At 41.9% G+C, this 20,000-nt stretch overlaps 1 protein-coding gene across 1 annotated transcript in view; it reads right to left on the minus strand.

The window, feature by feature from the left end:
* LOC308366609 (NACHT, LRR and PYD domains-containing protein 3-like) overlaps positions 1-20,000 on the minus strand; it is a gene marked incomplete at both ends in the record, with an annotated part of 22,545 nt that overhangs the window by 73 nt on the left and 2,472 nt on the right. The window contains 6 exon segments of the mRNA XM_080840331.1: positions 6,781-6,954; positions 14,525-14,695; positions 14,810-14,980; positions 17,142-18,942; positions 19,150-19,288; positions 19,290-19,659. Coding sequence (XP_080696457.1) covers positions 6,781-6,954; positions 14,525-14,695; positions 14,810-14,980; positions 17,142-18,942; positions 19,150-19,288; positions 19,290-19,659 — 2,826 coding nt within the window.

The raw sequence follows: 20,000 nt of genomic DNA on the forward strand, positions 1-20,000 counted from the left end.
AAGAAAATACAGGGGTTAATGTCTGTGTATAAGAATGTATTTGTTTGTGCATTCTTGTGTATACTGTATGTGATATATGTGTGTGTGTGTGTGTGTGAGAGCACGTATAGTTTTGATTGATTAAAATGATTCACTGATAACAAATCAACAGGACAAAAACAGTAACAAAAACAGTAAGATATTCCATAGCCTGGTTATTTTTTCTGTGATATTATTTCAGGACAGCGATCATATAGCTGTTCACAGACACACTGGACCCCTTTCAGTTTCCCTATCAACAAATCAGATCAACCAAGGGTCTTCACAGCAAACAAAGACAGCCATGTTAGAATGTGGTTCATTAGCTAGAGCTCAATATCTAACACCATCGCCGAAACCCACACTTACAGGCAAACTACTCATGGCCTTATCCCCTCTCTCTGCAGCTGGATCATGGACTTCCACACTAGCAGACCACAATCTGCTAGCATTTGGCCTCTCTCCTCAAAGACACTAATCATGAACACTGGCTGCCCTCAAAGTTGTGTGCTGAGCCCCTGCTCTACACACTCTTCACACATGACTTCACTGCCTCCTATGTGAGCAACTCCATCATCAGGTTTGCTGATGACATCACTGAGGTGTCAAGCTGTGTGACATGGTGCCATAAGAACAACCTTTCCCTCAATGTCAGCAAAACTCAGGAGATGATTGTGGATCTGAGAAGAAGGAACAGAGGACATCAGCACCAACATCATCAGTTACTTCACATAGACGGGTCTGCACTGGTGAAGGTGGGCACCATTCAATTCCTGGGAGTTGACATCAGTGAGGACCTATCATGGTCATACAGTACAGACCAGCTGATCAAGAAAGACCAGGAGCAGCTGCACTTCATTAGGAAATTCAGTATGCCACCCAGTATATATAATTATAATATAATATAATTATCCAGTTCATGTAACCACCTTTATTTGAATTTTTGAGGTCCGACTAAAATCCGATCGACACCCTTAGATAACTTCTCTCATGGAGAGAATACTATTTTCACAGAAAAGTTCACCTGCACACAGCAATCATGGCATATGTGTCAAATGCGATTAAAGATACTGCTCTGATCTATTCCCATTCCATCCTGAAGATTCTGTTTAGATCAAAGGTTTGTTTCAACATACCGTGACATTTCAGATGATAGTTATGTCGTATACCAATGTGTTGACATTACAAAAACGTTGACTGCGACTGTTTGGGACAGAACGCACTAATTCGCCGAACAAATATTTTCATATTACTTTTCCACCACTTGTTAGTCATGTCATCCAATCATATCGATGTGAATCAATCAATACTAATACAACTTTAACTGTGATGTGTTTTTGTTTAATTTCACAACTTATTTACTGTATAATCAACGGTAGCAGGTGCCCGCTTGTAAACATTCCACATTTGATTTGAACAGACGCGGCCAATGATTCGAATTATTCAGGGCCATGTACTTTGAGATAATAGCAATTGCCCCCCATGGATAGCATAGCCCGACTAAGGTAAAATTCGAATTTCTACCATCATGTAAACATACTGACTAACAGACAAACTACTCATGGCCTTATCCCCTCCCTCTGCAGCTGGATCATGGACTTCCACACCAGCAGACCACAATCTGCAGCATTGGGCCTCTCTCCTCCAATACACTAATCATGAACAATGGCTGCCCTGAAGGTTGTGTGCTGAGCCCCCTGCTCTACACACTCTTTGCACATGACTGCACTGCCTCCTATGAGAGCAACACCATCATCAGGTTTGCTGATGACACGCACCCTGTCATAGGGTTGATCACTGGTAGTGATGAGACAGCATACAGGAGTGAGGTGTCAAGCTGAGTGACATGGTGCCATAAGAACAACCTTTCCCTCAATGTCAGCAAAACTAAAGAGATGATTGTGGATGTAAGGAGAAGGAACAGAGGACATCAGCACCAACATCCTCAGTTATTTCACATAGACGGGGCTGCACTGGTGATGCACTGACCTCACATGGTCAAACTGTACAGACCAGCTGATCACAGAAAGACCAGGAGCAGCTGCTCTTCCTCAGGAAATTGAGGAGGCCACCCAGTATCCTTATATACAGTACTGTGCAAAAGTTTTAGGCAGGTGTGAAAAAAGAAACTAAGAATGCTTTCAAAAATGGAAGTGTTAACAGTTTATTTTCATCAATTCTTCATAAATTAACAAAATGCAGTGAAGGAACAGAAGAAATTTCTAAATTAAATCAATATTTGGTGTGACCACCCTTTGCCTTCAAAATAGCATAAATTCTTCCAGATACACTTGCGCATAGTTTTTGAAGGAACTCGTCTGGTAAATTGTTCCAAACATCTTGGAGAACTAACCACAGATCTTCTGTGGATGTAGGCTTCCTAAAATTCTTCTGTCTATTCATGTAAACCCAGACAGACTCGATGATGTAGCGATCAGGGCTCTGTGGGGGTCATACCATCACTTGCAGGACTCTCTGTTCTTCTTTAAGCTGAAGATAGTTGTTAATGACATTGGCTGTATGTTTGGGGTTATGTTCCTGCTGCAGAATACATTTGGTGCCAATCATACGCCTCCCTGATGGTATTGCATGATGGATTAGTATCTGCCTGTATTTCTCAGCATTGAGGACACCATTCATCCTGACCAAATATCCAACTCCACATGCAGAAATGCAGCCCCAAACTGGAAAGGAACCTCTACCATGCTTCACTGTTGCCTGCAGACTCTCATTATTGTACCTCTCTCCAGCCCTTTGGCGAACAAACTGCCTTCTTCTACAGCCAAATATTTCTAATTTTGACTCATCAGTCCAGAGCACCTTCTGCCATGTTTCTGCACCCCAGTTTCTATGTTTTCGTGCTTAGTTCAGTCACTTGGCCTTGTTCCCTTGTCGGGGTAGAGCTTTTTGGCTGCAACTCTTCCATGAAGACCACTTCTGGCCAGACTTCCCCGGACAGTAAATGTCTGTACCTGGGTACCACTGGTTTCTGCCAGTTCTGAGCTGATGCCACTGCTTGAAATCTTCCGATTTCAAAGGTAAATAAGCTTGATGTGTTTTTCATCAGCTGCATTAAGTTTCCTTGGCTGACCACTGCGTCTACGATCCTCAACGTCTTCTTCAAAAGAGCTTGAACTGCACATTTTTAAACCCCTGTCTGCTTTGAAATCTTTGTCTGGGAGAGACCCTGCTGATGCAGTATAACTACGTTGTGTCTTGTTGCTTTGCTCAGTCTTACCATGTAAATGGATACAAAATAAACATTTATTGTTTACATTTTTCAAAGCATTCTTAGTTCATAGCATTTTTTCACACCTGCCTAAAACTTTTGCACAGTACTGTACTTCTACAAGTGTGATATTGACAGTATGATAAAAAACAGGCTGACAGTGTGGTGTGACAACAGCACTGCTCAGGACCACCAGAGAGTCATCAAGACAGCAGAGAAGGAGCTCCACTCCCAACCCTGGAGCTCACTTACTACCAGAGAGTCTGCAGGCATAGTAAAGGACTGCAACCATCCCATGCTGTTGTGTCCCTGTGTGTGTTTCTGCTTGTTTAGTGCTTGATAGACACTAGGCTAGACACTAGACTAGACAAGGCCAAAGTGTGCGGATTCAGACATTATCAATCTGTTTTGGACTAGATACTGTAAAAGTTCTGTTTCCAAGTTTCATACGTCTTCTGTTTAATCAATTCTTTACATGTGTCATATTTCATGTTTCATATTTTTTTCCCACAGTTCAAACTTTTTCTTTTGTACTTGCATCTGACCCTAGACAGGGGTGTGACACAAGCACAGATATTTAACCCAGTTTACCCAGACAGTCTGTCAGGTGGGACTGCAGTGTGAGCAGTTCCTGCTGGAAGGAGAGAAGTGGAGAGGGGAAAAGGGGAGGAGGAATGGGAGGAGTGTAACAACACTGTTGCTATGGGCACCAGACACAACTTGATCCACCAACAGCATTGCTGGGAAGCCTTGGTTGAGACAGACATCTGACATCAGCACTGGTTGCAGCATGTTGTGACTGAGAGAAGATGAGGGTTATAGAAGTGGCTGCTGACTGGTGATACTAGCAGGACACGTGCCCCTTTGACTTCTTGGTGTTTAGGAAGAGGAGCAACATGCACATCCATGTGGGAATAGAAAGAAGATGCACCTCCCAGTGTTCAAGACTAAGGCTACATCCACACTAATACGTTTTAGCTTCAAAACAGTTACTATGTTTACGCCTGGTACCTACTCTATGCTACTGAGTGATAGAGAAATGTGAAATTCTGACTTGAATCATATATGTAATAATGTATGTGAATCAAATGCCTTTGTGAGGTGCTTAATTAATCAAGTGGTCCTTCTTTTCTGCTCTGCTGATGCATTACGTTGCAAAAAGCATAGCAAGATGACCTCAGATGTGGGAAACCCACAGCGTAGTTTTCTCTAGTGCTTTGGTGACAGATAACACTAACTTTATACTATATAATCCTTGTGTGATGTGTTTAACTTTGCTTCGGTCTCGTCTTCTGCAGTCTGGCAGTGGCTCTCACCCCCATACCTGCTAAATGCTTGGAAAGGCTGGTCATGAAACACATAAGAGGCATCACACCAGCTTCCATTGATCAACACCAATTTGCCTACAAAGCGAACAGATCTACAGAGGATGCAGTAGCCCTGCTGCTTAACACTGCACTGGAGCACCTGGAGTTAAAGAACACTTACATCCGTATTCTCTTTATAGATTACAGTTCTGCATTCAATACGATCCTTCCAGGCAAACTCATCTCCAAACTTCAGGACTTAAACCTCAATGCCACACTGTGTAACTGGGTATTGGACTTCCTGACCAATCGCACACAGAGTGTACAACTGGGGAAGCATCACTCTTCAAATCTGACCATCAGCACTGGCGCCCCACAAGGTTGCGTGCTCAGCCCACTTTTATACACCCTCTACACCCATGACTGTGCTCCCTCCTGCTCATCCAACTACATCTTCAAATTTGCAGATGATACAACAGTGCTTGGCCTCATCTCCAACAACGATGAGGCTGCCTACAGGCAAGAAGTGGGAAACCTGGCAGTCTGGTGTTCTGAGCACAACCTCAGTCTCAACATAAAGAAAACGAAAGAGATGATCATTGACTTCCGGAAGTCTTCCCAGCATAATCACCATCTCCCACTCTTCATCAACGGTGAAGAGGTTGAGCGTGTCACCTCTCTAAAGTTTCTGGCTCTGTCACTGACGGAGGAGTTGTCCTGGGTCAAAAACACAGCTTCCGTTTTGGGGAAGGCCCAGCAACGCCTCTTTTACCTCCGGAAGTTGAGGAAAGAACACCTTCCTCAGAGGCTGCTGTATAACTTTTACCGCTACGCTATAGAGAGTGTGCTTACATACTGCCTGAATTTATGGTCCTATACAAAGGCGGAGCAGGCAGCCATCCAGAGGCTGATTAAAAACAGCGGGAAGGATCATTGGAGTAGAGCTGCCCGGCATCTTGTCCATCTCCTCCTCCTGTTGCCTGCAGCGCTCTAAACGCATCCTCACAGACCCTTCTCATCCTGCCCATCATCTGTTCCAGTTACTCCCGTCAGGGAAAAGGTTCAGATCAAAAAAGGCACGCACCTCCAGGATGGCAAAGAGCTTCTGTCCCTGTGCAATAAGGCTCCTCAACAGCTCACCCACCCCACCCCCCACCCCCTTTCATCTCCCCCCGGCCCAGCCCGCCCCGCCCCCCATGGACTGCACTCTAACACTTGATGCACCTTAATATGGAGGTATGGAGATATATTGCTTTTACTATTTTTATTAATATTTTATGTATGATATTTATGAATCTATTTATTAATTGTTATTTATTATTATTTAGCTGTGTAAGAAGTCTGTTGCTGCCTCTACTGTCTCGTTGTCTTTGAAGTACTTTGAACTTTGAACTTTGGAAGAGAGCCTGTGCCTCTCACTGTCTGCCAGGACATGAGTGAGCCCGATGTGCATATTGAATAAAATTATAGTTTGTCCGAGGTTAACTTGATTGTGAACACTGGGTCTTATTAGTCACAACACTTTTGGAAACGATGATGCAGACACCCACGTTTGCTTCCTGATTGGGTCTTAGTCACAACACATCCTTCCCTGATTTTAACGCTTATATCATGTGACCCTTTTCTGGAGGAAAAAAAGCAGTATTAGCCTTGACTACCAGTGGCGAATGCAACATGGAAAACGAATTACAAGTGTAGCTTACCTTGTTGTCTTTGTTGTGTTTGTAGTTAAATTCTGCGTATGCTACAACTGCTTACATGTGCAGGAGGTGAGCTATTATTCAAGAGATCTGCAACAATGACCGTGTCCAACAGCGTTATTAGCCTTACAAAGAGCGCATGCGCAGTGTACGTAAATGTTCATGTGATTTTCATTTTCAGGCATGATAGTATCGAAGGGGATTATTTCTGATAGAGATAAAAAAAGCTCGTCTGGACGGAGATCATTCCGAAAGGTAAATGTATTAGAGTGGGTATAGCCTCACTTAGTGCTCTTAGTGAAAAGACTATTCCTATCCCCTCCACTAGAAATCTCCCTTCGAACCCCTTGAGCCTTGGTGCCACCAGCAACAGCCTGTGTCACAAACACAAAGAATCACTACTGTGTCCATTTTAGGATATGGGAGAAAGCCCACAGATAAATGGGGACAATAGCCAGTCAATCCAGAATATGTCACCTAAATTCAAAATATTATTTTCACCCAAATTTTAACACCCAACACTCACCTGAAAGTCTCTAGTTTACAGTTGGGATCACTCAGTCTGTCTGTGAGCTCTCTGACACCGGAGTCTCCTGGGTGATTGTAGCTCAGATCCAACTGTTTCAGGTAGGAGGGGTTTGATTTGAGGGCAGAGGCCAAGAAAGAACAGCCCTTGTGTGTGATGAGACAACCGCTCAGCCTGAAACAAGAGACAACAGAGTCAGACTTCACATTTATAAAATATATTGTTTTAGGTAATCTTTTATACTAACTGACCAAAATGTTTCCAGCTTGCATTTTGGACCTCCAAGTCATTTTGATCCTTTCCCTTTAAAAACTGCACACTCTCATACAGATTAATACAGCAGGACACATCTGTACATTAAGACAGCTGTTGCATTGTTCTCTGTATCTCTGTCTTTTTTGCGTGTTCTCTGTGTTTTATATAAAAAGAAACAAACAGACAAACAATGTGAGGGACCGTGGCGTTTTTGAGATGTTGGAGACTTGGTGGTGAAGTGGGGGAAAACACAGTGCAGGAGATGGTGGCTCTTATCAAATATACATATTTATTTAAACGGAGACCCTCTGGTTTCGACCCCAAAACATGTGCCTACAAAATAAAGAAACATAAATCAAAATACAGACAGTACCCAAAGTACTCCAAGACTAGGCACACTAGGCTCCGGCTTGGCACATTCACAAGCTAGGCCCTAAACTAGCTACAGAAAATAGACACAGAAACTAAGCCCAAAAATCTAGGCACATAAACTGTATCCCCACATCTAGCTACACACTTCACCTCATAGCAAGTGTTTTATTTGCTCATACACCTTTCATGGGCTCTCATGCCTGTGTCTCGCCTTCTCCTCATGGAGTGGGGCACCCTTTAAATAGGGCACTAAATTGTTCCATTTAGGTCTCCTGGGTCCAACCACTGTCATGGGGGAGCCCGGACCCAACCATTGTGGTGGGGGAGTCTTCCCCACATTAGGGCCTAACTCCTCTTGTGAGTCACGGTGAGAAGGGAGGAAATGTACCCTCTAACTCACACGCACACACACCATTTCTGAGGAATTGTTATTGAATTTGAAGAATAAGCCTTTCTTATAGACCCTTTTATGACCTACGCCATAAACGTTAAGCGCACACATTCTGGAGGCAAAAAAGCGGCCATTTTAGCCATAGTTAGTGACAGTGCAAGAGGATTTTGGAGAGATAAAGCTAAGGATGTATTCGTCTCGGTTTCTTCGTAAAAAAAAATGCCATCTTGTTGTGTTGTGGGATGCCAAAACAGGTCAACTAAAAAAAAGGTCTTTTTTCTACCGCATTCCTTCGGGGAAAAGACTGTTTAATGCAAACAGGCGTAAATTGTGGCTTCAAGCTATAAAACGAGTGGACTGGACTGAAGACATAAATAAAAATGCACGCATATGTGGGTCACATTTTATATCCGGTAAGTGAATTTTGTTTATGTTAGCTGACTTGAAATTGTGTTAGTTAAATCTGAGATAACTTAGTTGGCCAAAACAGTTCCCTAGATAGCTAATGTTATCCATATCTAACTTATATTAGCCTTGCAATTTTAGGTTAACTTAATGTTAACGATATCTAACCATTAACGTTAGCCAACCGTTAATCTTAGCTAGTTCATAGTACATTCATCTATTCATTTCATACAATGATAAAATGCATACAATGATCGTGGGTTGAGTCTGTGCTTAATTTACTCTTAGGAGAAGCCTCAATTAACTACGAAAGCCCCGACATTGTCCCTTCGCCAGAGACCTGAAGCTAAATTGGAGAGGTAAGGCGTGTTTGCTCTTGATAAGTTAGCAGCCAACAGTGCCTGCAACATAGAGCAGGTGATCTTAACTTATGGCATCAAAGCTAGCTATCCAAGGTAACATCGCCTGCTCTGTATTGCAAGCTTTGAGAGAAATGGCAGTCAGTAGTTACCTCTATTATGTGCAATCTAATTTTACAGATTTTCAAAGGAATTCCCTTCCCTATTGACTACAGATCTTTGCCCTGGTGAGAACACCCTTTTCAATTCAATCAAACATGTAAAATGTACTTGTGCTACTCATTATTTGTGTTTTACATGTGTTGTCAGTCAAACTTATAATTCCTGTCTTCACATTAATGTCTTACAGTTGAAGATGAGCCCAATTGGAAGAGGATGCCATGTGCCCAAAGAAAGATTATGACAATCTGAGGCACATGTATGAACAGATTTAGGTTGAATATGTGAGCCTGCACCAAGAGTTTGGTGAAATCCAAAATGAAAACAAGAAGCTAATAGAACAACAAGTATTCTTACCACTCAGTCAGAAATAACAGTGTACAGTTTCTTTTTCTCACAGGAATAACTACTATAATCTTTGACTGGTTATTGAAAAAACTAAAAGGCAATGTAGAAAAGTTTACTGAAATACGTACCCTGGGAGATCACCTACTGATTGTGCTTATGAAACTTAGATTGGGTCTCACTAACACTGACATAGCATTTAGGTTTAAAGTATCGAACAGCACAATATCATGCATTTTAAGAACCTGGTTACCTTCTATGGCTAAAGTGTTGAAACCACTTATAAAGTGGCCAAGTCAGACTGCTGTTTTAAAGAACATGCCCAAAAGTGCACAGAGATTTTTATTGACAGACCTAGTTACTTGACTGCCAAGGCCCAGACATGGTCTACATATAAACACCACAATACAGTTAAGTATTTAGTTGGTATTACACCCGCCGGGGCCATATCCTTTCTATCCCCAGGTTCGGGTGGCCGGGTGTCAGACAAGCAGATTACCAATCAATGGGATTTTTAGATCTTTTGGAACCTACAGATGACATTTTAGCTGATAGGGGCTTTTTAATTAGAGAAGAGCTTGCCGCGTATGGTGCCACCCTGCTTATTCCAAATTTCACCGAAGGAAAAAGACAACTACCAGCTAATGAGATTGACACATCAAGACAACTTTCACTTGTAAGAATTCACATAGAAAGAGTTATTGGCCGGTGGAAGAATTTTAAAATCTTACAATCGGTCATTCCAGTGTCACAAGTTGACCTCCTAGATGATATAGTGAATGTGTGTGGTGCCCTAACAAATCTCTGCAAGTCTGTTGTTTCCAAATGATATAAAATGTACTGTGTTTGCTGATAAATGTAATCCACAAATGATATTCAGACAACTAAATGACTATGTACTATACTGTCTTTATTAAATTAAAACTATTTGAACCTTGTCTTAAGCTCATGCTTTTTTACCTCTTTCACTGCTTTCTTTAAATTTGCACACAACCGTAGTGGAAGTGGCTGTCACATTGGACACAGTGAATCATTTTACCATAGTCTGGCTTTTCACACTGTATTCAGGCTTGTGTTGTTTTACATGTTCCTGATGTACAAGATGCCCTCTCTGTCCTCCCCATCCTAACATAGAGCTCAATCTTTAACAGCACTGCTGCTGCATGGCTGCAACAAGACCCTATAGTCTGCAATGTCAGATAAAAAAAATGGTATAAGACAAAAACGAGTATACTAAATGTGGCTATCATAACAAATATAAGTTGTATTGTAGCATAAATAAGAGTTACAAGGCTTTTATTGTTAGATGCCAAATAGCCTGGAAAATGTTTGAAACCTCAAGAATAGGTGGGGGGGGCTTCTCATCCCTCATTCGCTAACATTACAGTTGTGTCGTTATGTAGTTCCTACACGTAAACCTTGACGATGAAACGTTTATGATAAGGTCGACTTACTCTGCCATGCATGTGCAATTTAACGTGAAGCGGTAGCGTTGGTGGGTTTGTTGATAAAAACACATGGTTTATACATTATTGTCTTAGTTCCTTGTCATTGGCTTGGTAGCACCTCAGATTTTAGGACGCAGAAATCATCATTGAGGTCGCAGTACTTAATATCCTGGAGTGGACATGCCCGCAGACAACGTAGTTATAGGCATCGAGTGACTTGAATGATCGTAATGTATCTTTTGTGTAAACACTGTTTTTTTTTATTAAGTATGTATAAATATCTGTCCATTTTGATGGGTCAACTATCCAATCCGTGATCGAATATGAATGGGGAAGTTGGATTCCATAACTTAATGTCAATTTATTAACGTAACTTCCGAGATCATTAGGATAAAGCGAACGCAGGTATGAACTTAAGCCATTTCTTTTGCCCCCAGAATGCGTGCGCAACCTAGAACGCTGAGCATTGTTTACCAACGGCGAAAGGGTCTATATGCCTCATAACTGACCTCATTGTCTCCAGCTTGCATTGTGGATCTCTTAGTCGCACACAGAGCTGCTCCATTCCTTCATCCTGCAGGTCATTGTCACTTAAGTCCAGTTCTCTGAGATGGGAAGATTTCCCTTGTAGTGTAGATGCCACCATTTCACAGCTTGCTTTTGAGAGGTCACACCAATACAGCCTGTTTAAAAAAATACACTTGATGTACACATTTGACACTATTCAGCACCTCTGTTTATACATTTATATATTTTTATAACATAACTTGTCCATCTCCTGCGTTTTGGGCCTATATGATTATTATAAGTGTTGACACTGGTTTACAAAACTATTCATGATCCAGCACATTAACCTGTACACAGGAACTCATGGTGAATTCTGAAGGGGTCAGACTTTTTCTACGATCTGACATGTTGTAGAAATGTAATTTTGACCCCTTCCCTTTATTAACTGCACACACTCTCATACAGACATGACACATCTGTAAATAAAGACAGCAGATGCTGTAACGTATGTGCTGAGCCGAGCTGCGGCCACATCCCCTTTCTTTACTTTTGGACTCATACACCTCTGCTAAAGCTCAATCACACAGTCACGATCACATTCCCAGCTGCACGTCATCCGTGATCACAATCAGTACTGATCCCACACTGCTGGCACTCACCTTCCACAGCAGTTGATTACTCATCCCAAGCACCTGATATTCACCCATATAACCTCCTCACTCCCTTCACTCTCTGACAGTGCTCGCATAACATCCGCTACAATCCTGGATTATGCTTCAGGACCTTATGGGCTCCGGATCCCTGACCTCCGCTGCCAATAAACTTCCACCTCCCTACAAACTGTGTCGTCCTGCCATTCCATGACTGACCTCAGTGTCTCCAACTTGCATTGTGGATCTCTTAGTCCCACACAGAGCAGCTCCATTCCTTCATCCTGCAGGTAATTGCCACCCACGTCCAGTTCTCTGAGATGGGAAGCTGTCCTTTGCAGAACTGATGCCATCATTTCACAGCTTACTTTGGAGAGGTGACAATGATTTAGCCTGTTTGAAAAAAAAATACAGTTGTTGTACACATTTGACACTATTCAGCACTTCTGTTCATACATTTTTCATTTTTTTTTTTACATAACTCGTCTATCTCCTCCCTTTTGGGCCTATACGATCATTATGATGTGTTTGTATATCAAGTGTTGACACTGGTTTACAAAACTATTCATGATCCAGCACATTAACCTGTGCACAGGAGCCCATGGTGAATTCTGAAGGGTTCAGAGTTTTTCTACGATCTCTATGACATGTTGTAGATGTAAAATTTTGATCCGTTTTCTTTATTCACTGCACACACTCTCATACAGGGAAATTCAGCAGGACACTTCTGTACATTAAGACAACAAATGCTGTCAAGAATGTGCTGAGCCAAGTTCCGGCCAGGCCCCCTTTTTTTTCACTTTTGGACTCATACATCTCTGCTACACCTTTATCACACACGATCACATTCCTAGCTGCACGTCATCCGTGACCACAATCAGTGCTGATCCCACACTTCTGGCACTCACCTTCCACAGCAGTTGATTACTCATCCCAAGCACCTGTTATTCACCCATATAACCTCCTCACTCCCTTCACTCTCTGACAGTGCTCGCATAACACCCGCTACAATCCTGGATTATGCTTCAGGACCTTATGGGCTCCGGATCCCTGACCTCCGCTGCCAATAAACTTCCACCTCCCTACAAACTGTGTCGTCCTGCCATTCCATGACAGATGCAGTATTCTCTGTATCTCTGTCTATTTTGCTCATTCTCATGTTTCATATAAATGAAAAAACACACACACCAAGTAGCGATTTCGTAGGAATTGTTATTGAATTTCACTTTTTGAGTCTTTCTTACGTATATGGCTCATAACTGACCTCAGTGTCTCCAACTTGCATTGTGGATCGTTAAGTCCCACACAGAGCAGCTCCATTCCTTCATCCAGCAGGTAATTGCCACTCATGTCCAGTTCTCTGAGATGGGAAGGTGTCCTTTGCAGCACTGATGCCATCATTTCACAGCTTGCTTTGGAGAGGTGACACTGATTTAGCCTGTTTGAAAAAATACAGTTAATGTACACATTTGGCCCTATTCAGCACTTCCGTTCACACATTTATGTATTTTTTTTTTTTTACATAACTCGTCTATCTCCTCCCTTTTGGGCCTATATGATCATTATGATGTGTTTGTATATCAAGTGTTGACACTGGTTTACAAAAATATTCATGATCCAGCACATTGACCTTTGCACAGGAACCCATGGTGAATTCTGAAGGGTTCAGAGTTTTTCTACGATCTGTATGAACATGTTGTAGATGTCAAATTTTGACCCGTTTCCTTTATTCACTGCACACACTTGCCAGCTTTCTTTGCGACTTTTAGGTTGTTCTGGCACAGTTCGGAATTCGCTACTATTACCGGGTTGTATTGCTCCAAGTCTGATCCCGCGTCACGGCGCTGTTTAGTTTCGGTTTTGCCACGCCTTCCATGTCGTGTTCTCAGTTTTAGTCCCACGCCACGGTTCAGAGTAGTTTCTATGCAAGAGCTTTCTTAGTTTTCCCCTGTTTTACTTTGTGCGTTCTCCTTTTCCCCCATACTACCTAGTCTAACTGGTGTGCATTTTGGTTTGCATATATCCTCTGTGCTTTGGTATCATGAGTTGCTTTTATGTGTTTTGCCTATGTATTCCCTTGTTAACACTGTGCTGGCTGGTCCAATAAACTTCCCTACAAACTGTGTCTTCAAGTCATGTTCCCTGTCTAGTTAGAGAAGCTTGTAAATCTTTATGTTAAGTCATGCTCTCTCTCCCTTGATGCGCCTCTTGTTCCTGATTTTTCTACCATTGCCTGATTGAGGTTCCTGTGGTATAAACTTACTAACAAAGCTTGGCCTCCTTGGGGAACCTCTTTCTGAGAAATTTTTATTAATTCTAAACAGGTTAACAGACTTTTACTACAAACAATACAAATGGGACACTTGGTATCAGTTATATTTAAACATTACACATGTTCATACAGTAATGAATTAAAACACAAAATGAAATCTGATTAAATGTTTTCTGTCTGACTCCTGGTAGGCAGCAATTATACAAGTGTAAAAGTGTGGTATACAAGTCCACAACAATTCTGACCTACACTGATTGACTGGTCAATCTTTACTTTTGATCGAAATAGTTATACTTATCCAACGAAGAAATATCACTTTGAAAAAAAAACACTCTGAATCCTATCTACACACAAGCATTTGAGAATATGTGTTTAACCTTCATTTCACCATTACAATTACGTAGTGTACCAGGAGACATTGATAGGTGGCAGGAGTGTTCTGTCACTTTCTGCAAAATGCAGATGGTTTTTGTATAGACAGAAGTGTGAGAAGATCATGGACAGAAAACTAATCTAGCACATGCATCAAAAGCTCCAATCAGGAGTGATACTTGATCCTAGAATGAAAGTCAAACACCAACCTTAGTTTCTGTAGTGTACAGTGTGGGCTACTTAGTCCTGCAGAGAGAAGCAGAACTCCAGAATCCTTCAGGTCATTCTTTGCGAGGTCCAGTTCGGTAAGGGAGATTAATGACTGCAGAGCAGGGGCTACAGCCTTACAGGATTCCTCTGTAAGCCTACATTCAGCAAGTCTGCGTAGAGTGAAAGGGTAAAGAGACAGAGAGTAGAACATAGCATGGTTTCTGGTTAACACATTCTACAGTTCACACTATGCCTTTGTTAACACAGTCTTCAATATTACTGACCTCAGTGACTCCAGTTTGCAGTTTGGACTCTGTAGAGCAGAGCCTAGCTTTTCTCCTGACTTCTGCAGGTCATTCTTACTGAGGTCCAGCTGTCTTAAGGGGGAGTTTGCAGACTGCAGAGCTGAGGCCACAATCTCACAGGACTTCTCCGTTAGTCCACAGGCAGCAAGTCTAAATGTATAAATCATATGCCAGTGTGTGTAGGAGATTATTAGGTGATTTTCAAAAGTATACATTGAATACATACATGTAATATATACATATTGTATGCACTTTTATACACAGCTGTATTTTTCACAATTTTAGTACCATATAGCAATTCTGCTGCAGCAGATTTAAGTCCTTGAAATGTTTTTTTTTTTTTTTTTTTTTTCACAAGATAAATAACAGTAGGGTGAGAAGATGGTGGATTTTTAATTAAGTTTGACGAAACAAATATATATACTGTAGATATATAATGTATTATGTATTACATTTACATCATACGATTCAAATATGGTCATGCTGACAACTAGTACAGCAATCAATGCTGGGACAGCAAAAATAGCTTGTTGTTGTAAGTCCAATACCAGATTTGCTGAACCACATCTAAATAATCTATCGGGTGTCAGTACAGTAGTTTGCTTTGATGATGCCAACAGGGCTTAAAGCAAAGAAAATGTCTGTTTCTGAAACAGTCTGTTTTTTAAACCATTTGTGTTTTCCTAGTGTTACAGCTAGTTGACTATACAAGTAGGACATACATTGTAAGTTGATGCGCGGTAACAAATCTATTAAAAATATCACACTGTCATAAAAAAATGCAAATAATTTCTGTAGAGGTTTCTCTTACATAAGGTGATGTAAGCATTGGCTTAAATCAGTGCCAGAGAAGTTTAAGCCATCTGCCAAATATCAGCTCAATTATGGATAAAAACCTCCAAGTGTTACAGCTAGCTGACTACAAGTAGAAAATACATTGGATTCATAAGATTTTAATATTTTATCACAATATCTGGGGCCGTATTCACAAAGCCTTTTATCTTACCACTAGGAGTGCTCCTAACTCGCGCTAAAACCTTTTACGTAGGAGTAATTTCTTAAAAGTGATTCACAACGGCTCTGAGACCTACTCATACTAAGGATAATACCAACTCCTAAGCTTAAGATAAAAACTCCGTTGCTATGGATGACGTCGCTTCTCATGCACGAGTTTAGAAGGGGTGAGGACGGTGATTGGTTGTTGACAGGCTCTCTCATTAAAAACTCATTCGTGACGTCTCTCTAACAATCCCACTATATCGAATGAAAATAAGAGAATAACCTAGGCTTCAAATTAAGTCATATTAAATAGTTATGGACAGTGCAGTTAGCAGAATGCACACGCATGATGACAAGTTTGTGGATCCAACGGGAATGACACTTTGCACGATATGAGAAATAGAAAGCGATCAATATATAATATGGCAATTGCATGTAATCAAGGCAGTAATAATTAAAGCACCCAGCAAACTGTTAGGCTATTATATTTCCAGCCCTTGACCACTTCAAATATCAGCACATGCGGCCCTTTAAGCCCTCCAATCTTAATTGATCAAAGCGAAACGAACGTGAAACGTATAGCCTTAGCGAAAGCCTACTGGTCCCAGGACCAATAACCACTGTCACAACAGCGGCATCCAGCTGGTAAGTTCTCAAAAACCTGCTGCAGACCGATCTCTGTTGAAATGCACAAGTCATCGGTACATCCAACTGTTGGATGATGTGGGGTCTACAGTGCGTTGATAGTTTGATGAATTAAACGGCTGAATGATGATTCCCAGTGTCGTCATTTGCGTTTTCCGCTGAGCCAAATAGGCTATCTTTATGTTTCCAAACATTTCACTTCGGGACACATCGTTGTTTAAAGGCGTCATTGCATCCTGCGCTAATTCTACGACAATATTAATACCTTCACGGTTTAAGCAATGTCTTTTATCAATTCCAAGTCGGCTGCAGCCATCTTACGATTTTTTGTGAATAGGTCTTAGTGACTTAGGAGTCCTCATGAGGAGTTTTAAGCTGTCCTAGACTTAGGTGCTACTTTTAGGGATAAAATATTTTGTGAATTGCTCTTAGTAAAAAAAATTAGGAGTCCTACATTTAAGACTGACACGCCCATTATTTTTAGGAGTTTCTCCTAAATTCGCCACTTATGAGCTACTTTTAGCCCTAAGATTCTTTGTGAATACGGCCCCTGATAACAAAATCTGCAAATAATTGCTGTAGAGGTCGCTTTTACATTAGGTGGTGTAAGCATTGGTTTACGCTGATTTGTCAGACCTTTCCATATGGGATGTAATTGGTTACTCACCGGGCCTTTCTGCAGCATCTCACAGCTGGCATTAGTCTCTTCCGTCCCTCCTCTGATGTGTTGTATTTCTTCAAGTCAAACTCATCCAGCACCTCCTCAGACATCAGAAGAATGTGGGCCACTGCTGAACATTGGGCAGCTGTCAAACTACCTGAGACGCCACCTGAAGATTTCATATATGTCTGAACAATTTTATTTTGGGAATGATCATTCATTTCAAATAAGCAATGGAAAAGATTGATGCATCTTTCAGGAGACAGATCCTTTCTCTTGAGACGCTTGATGTACAGACAAGTTTTCTTGATGCTCTCTGAGCTGCTGTGTGTGTTTGACAGCAGACCTTGTAAAAGGGCCTGATTGATCTCCACTGAGATGCCTACAAGGAAGCGAAGGAAAAGGTCCAGGTGTCCATTCTTGCTTTCCAAAGCTTTGTCCACTGCTCCCTTCAACAGAACATGCAAGGGAAGGGGGGCTTGCCGGTCTATCTGTTTTTTACTGAGGAATGATTTCAGTTTCTCAAAATGTTCTGACATGTAGGAGTGAAACACAAACATGGCTGCCAGAAACTCCTGGATGCTCAGATGCACAAAGCAGTAGACCTTCTTGTGCTGAAACACACATTCCTCCCTGAAGATCTCAGTGCACATGCCAGAGTACACTGAGGCCTCACTCACATCAATGCCACACTCTTTCAGGTCTTCCTCATAGAACATGAGATTGCCATTCTCCAGATGCTTGAAGGCCAGCTCTGCCAGTTTCAGTATGACATCTTTATGTGATTCCAGGAGCCTCTGTCTATCTTGATCATTTTCCTCTTGATACTTCTGGTTCTTCCTGGCGGTCTGGATGAGCAGGAAGTGTATGAACATCTCAGTCAGAGTTTTGGGGGCTTTCTTCCCATTGTCCTCTTCCAGTATCTGCTGAAGGACGGTGGCTGAGATCCAACAGAAGACTGGCATGTGGCACATGATGTGGAGGCTACTTGATGCCTTAATGTGTGAGATGATTCTGTTGGCTTGATTCTGGTCACTGATCCTCTTCCTGAAGTACTCTTCCTTCTGTGGATCACTGAACCCTCGTACTTCTGTCACCTGATAGATGCACTGAGGAGGGATCTGACTGGCTGCTGCTGGTCGGGAGGTTATCCAGATGAGAGAAGAGGGAAGCAGAGTTCCCTGAATGAGGCTCGTCATCAACACATCCACTGATGATGTTTGTGTCACATCTGACAACTGCTGGTTCTCTTGGAAATTCAGCGGAAGTCGACTCTCATCCAGACCATCAAAGATGAACACAATATGGCAGTCTTTGTATTCACAATCCTGTAGCTCCCTAAGCTCAGGGTAAAAGGCTAGCAGAAGCCTGTGAAGACTGTACTGATCATGTTTGACCAAATTCAGCTCACGGAACGGAAGTATAAACATGAAATCTACATCCTGGTTAGCTTTCTCCTCTGCCCAGTCAAGGATGAACTTCTGCACTGAGACGGTTTTTCCAATGCCAGCAATGCCCTTGGTCATGACAGTTCTAATAGGTCTCTGCTGTCCAGGTAAGGGCTTGAAGAGGTCATTGCAGTTGATTGCTGTGTCTTCTGTAGTTTGTGATCTGGATGCTGACTCTACCTGCCAAACTTCATGTTCATTATTCACCCCTTCACTCTCTCCCTCTGTGATGTAGAGCTCTGTGTAGATCTTGTTCAGGAGTGTTTGAGTCTCTGATCTTATGACACCTTCAGATATGCTCTCGAACCTCCTCTTCATACTGGCTTTATGATTCACCAGTGCTCTGTTCAGGACATCATCTGGTTGGCATAAAACAAACAAACAAACAAACAACCAGATCAGCATCATACTAATTTGGTATTGTCTCTCTAATCCATATTTCAAGAAGAGTAACAGAGAACAATGACTTCAAAAGGTCATCATCATTTTGTTTCTTAACTAAATTGTGTTTCTATTCATGCAGAAACCCTTGGAAGCAGTTTTGAAAGAAATATTTAAAGACTCACCTGGTAGTTTGGCCCTTTTGACAGGAGCATGCTCAGTCTGGTGATGATTGCTTCTTTCCATGACTATGTGCTCATCCAAAGGAGGCTGTGGAGAAATCTGTGCCATGTGTAAGTGTGGGTATAGAGGGCCCTGCCCCCTAGTCTGAGTATGGATATGGAGGAACTTGTGCCATGGCTGAAAAAGGCTTTATATGAAGCTGTGTCATTTCTCTGTGTTGGTCGAGAGAAGACTGTGCCATGAGTGTAGGGAGATATACAGGAGGTTGGGCCATGGTTGTTTGTGGGTATAACAGAGGTTGTGCCATGGTTATGTCAGGGTTTAGAAAGGGTTGTGCTCTGGATCTCTTTCTGCACTGGGGACAGCTGTAGTCTCCTGATGGACCAGACTGGCTCCAGTAGCTGCTAATGCACTGCCTGCAGAAACTGTGTCCACAGGTGGTGATGACTGGGTCTCTCAGTAACTGCTCACACAATCCACACCTGGACTGATCCTGGGTCAGAACATTCCTCCTGTGACCGATAAATCACACAAATAATCACATTATTCATTGATATGGAAGAACACCTTACACCAGGATCTGCAAAAACACACACTTGCTCTCTCTCACTCCCTTTAACACACACACACACACACACACACACACACACACACACACACACACCTTGGGCAAATAATGGTTTTAGCATTTGCCAACACTTTTAGCTTAAAGTAAGTGAAGTTAGCAGGTCTGCATTCTCATTCCTCTCTCTCTTTAATACACACACAAACAAACACACACATACTCAATCACAAACTCACACGCAAGTAACTTTACACTCTTGTACATATCTGTATGAGTAAAATGTAAGCA

The sequence above is a fragment of the Sprattus sprattus genome, assembly GCF_963457725.1.
Source record: "Sprattus sprattus genome assembly, chromosome: 1".
NCBI lineage: Eukaryota > Metazoa > Chordata > Actinopteri > Clupeiformes > Clupeidae > Sprattus > Sprattus sprattus.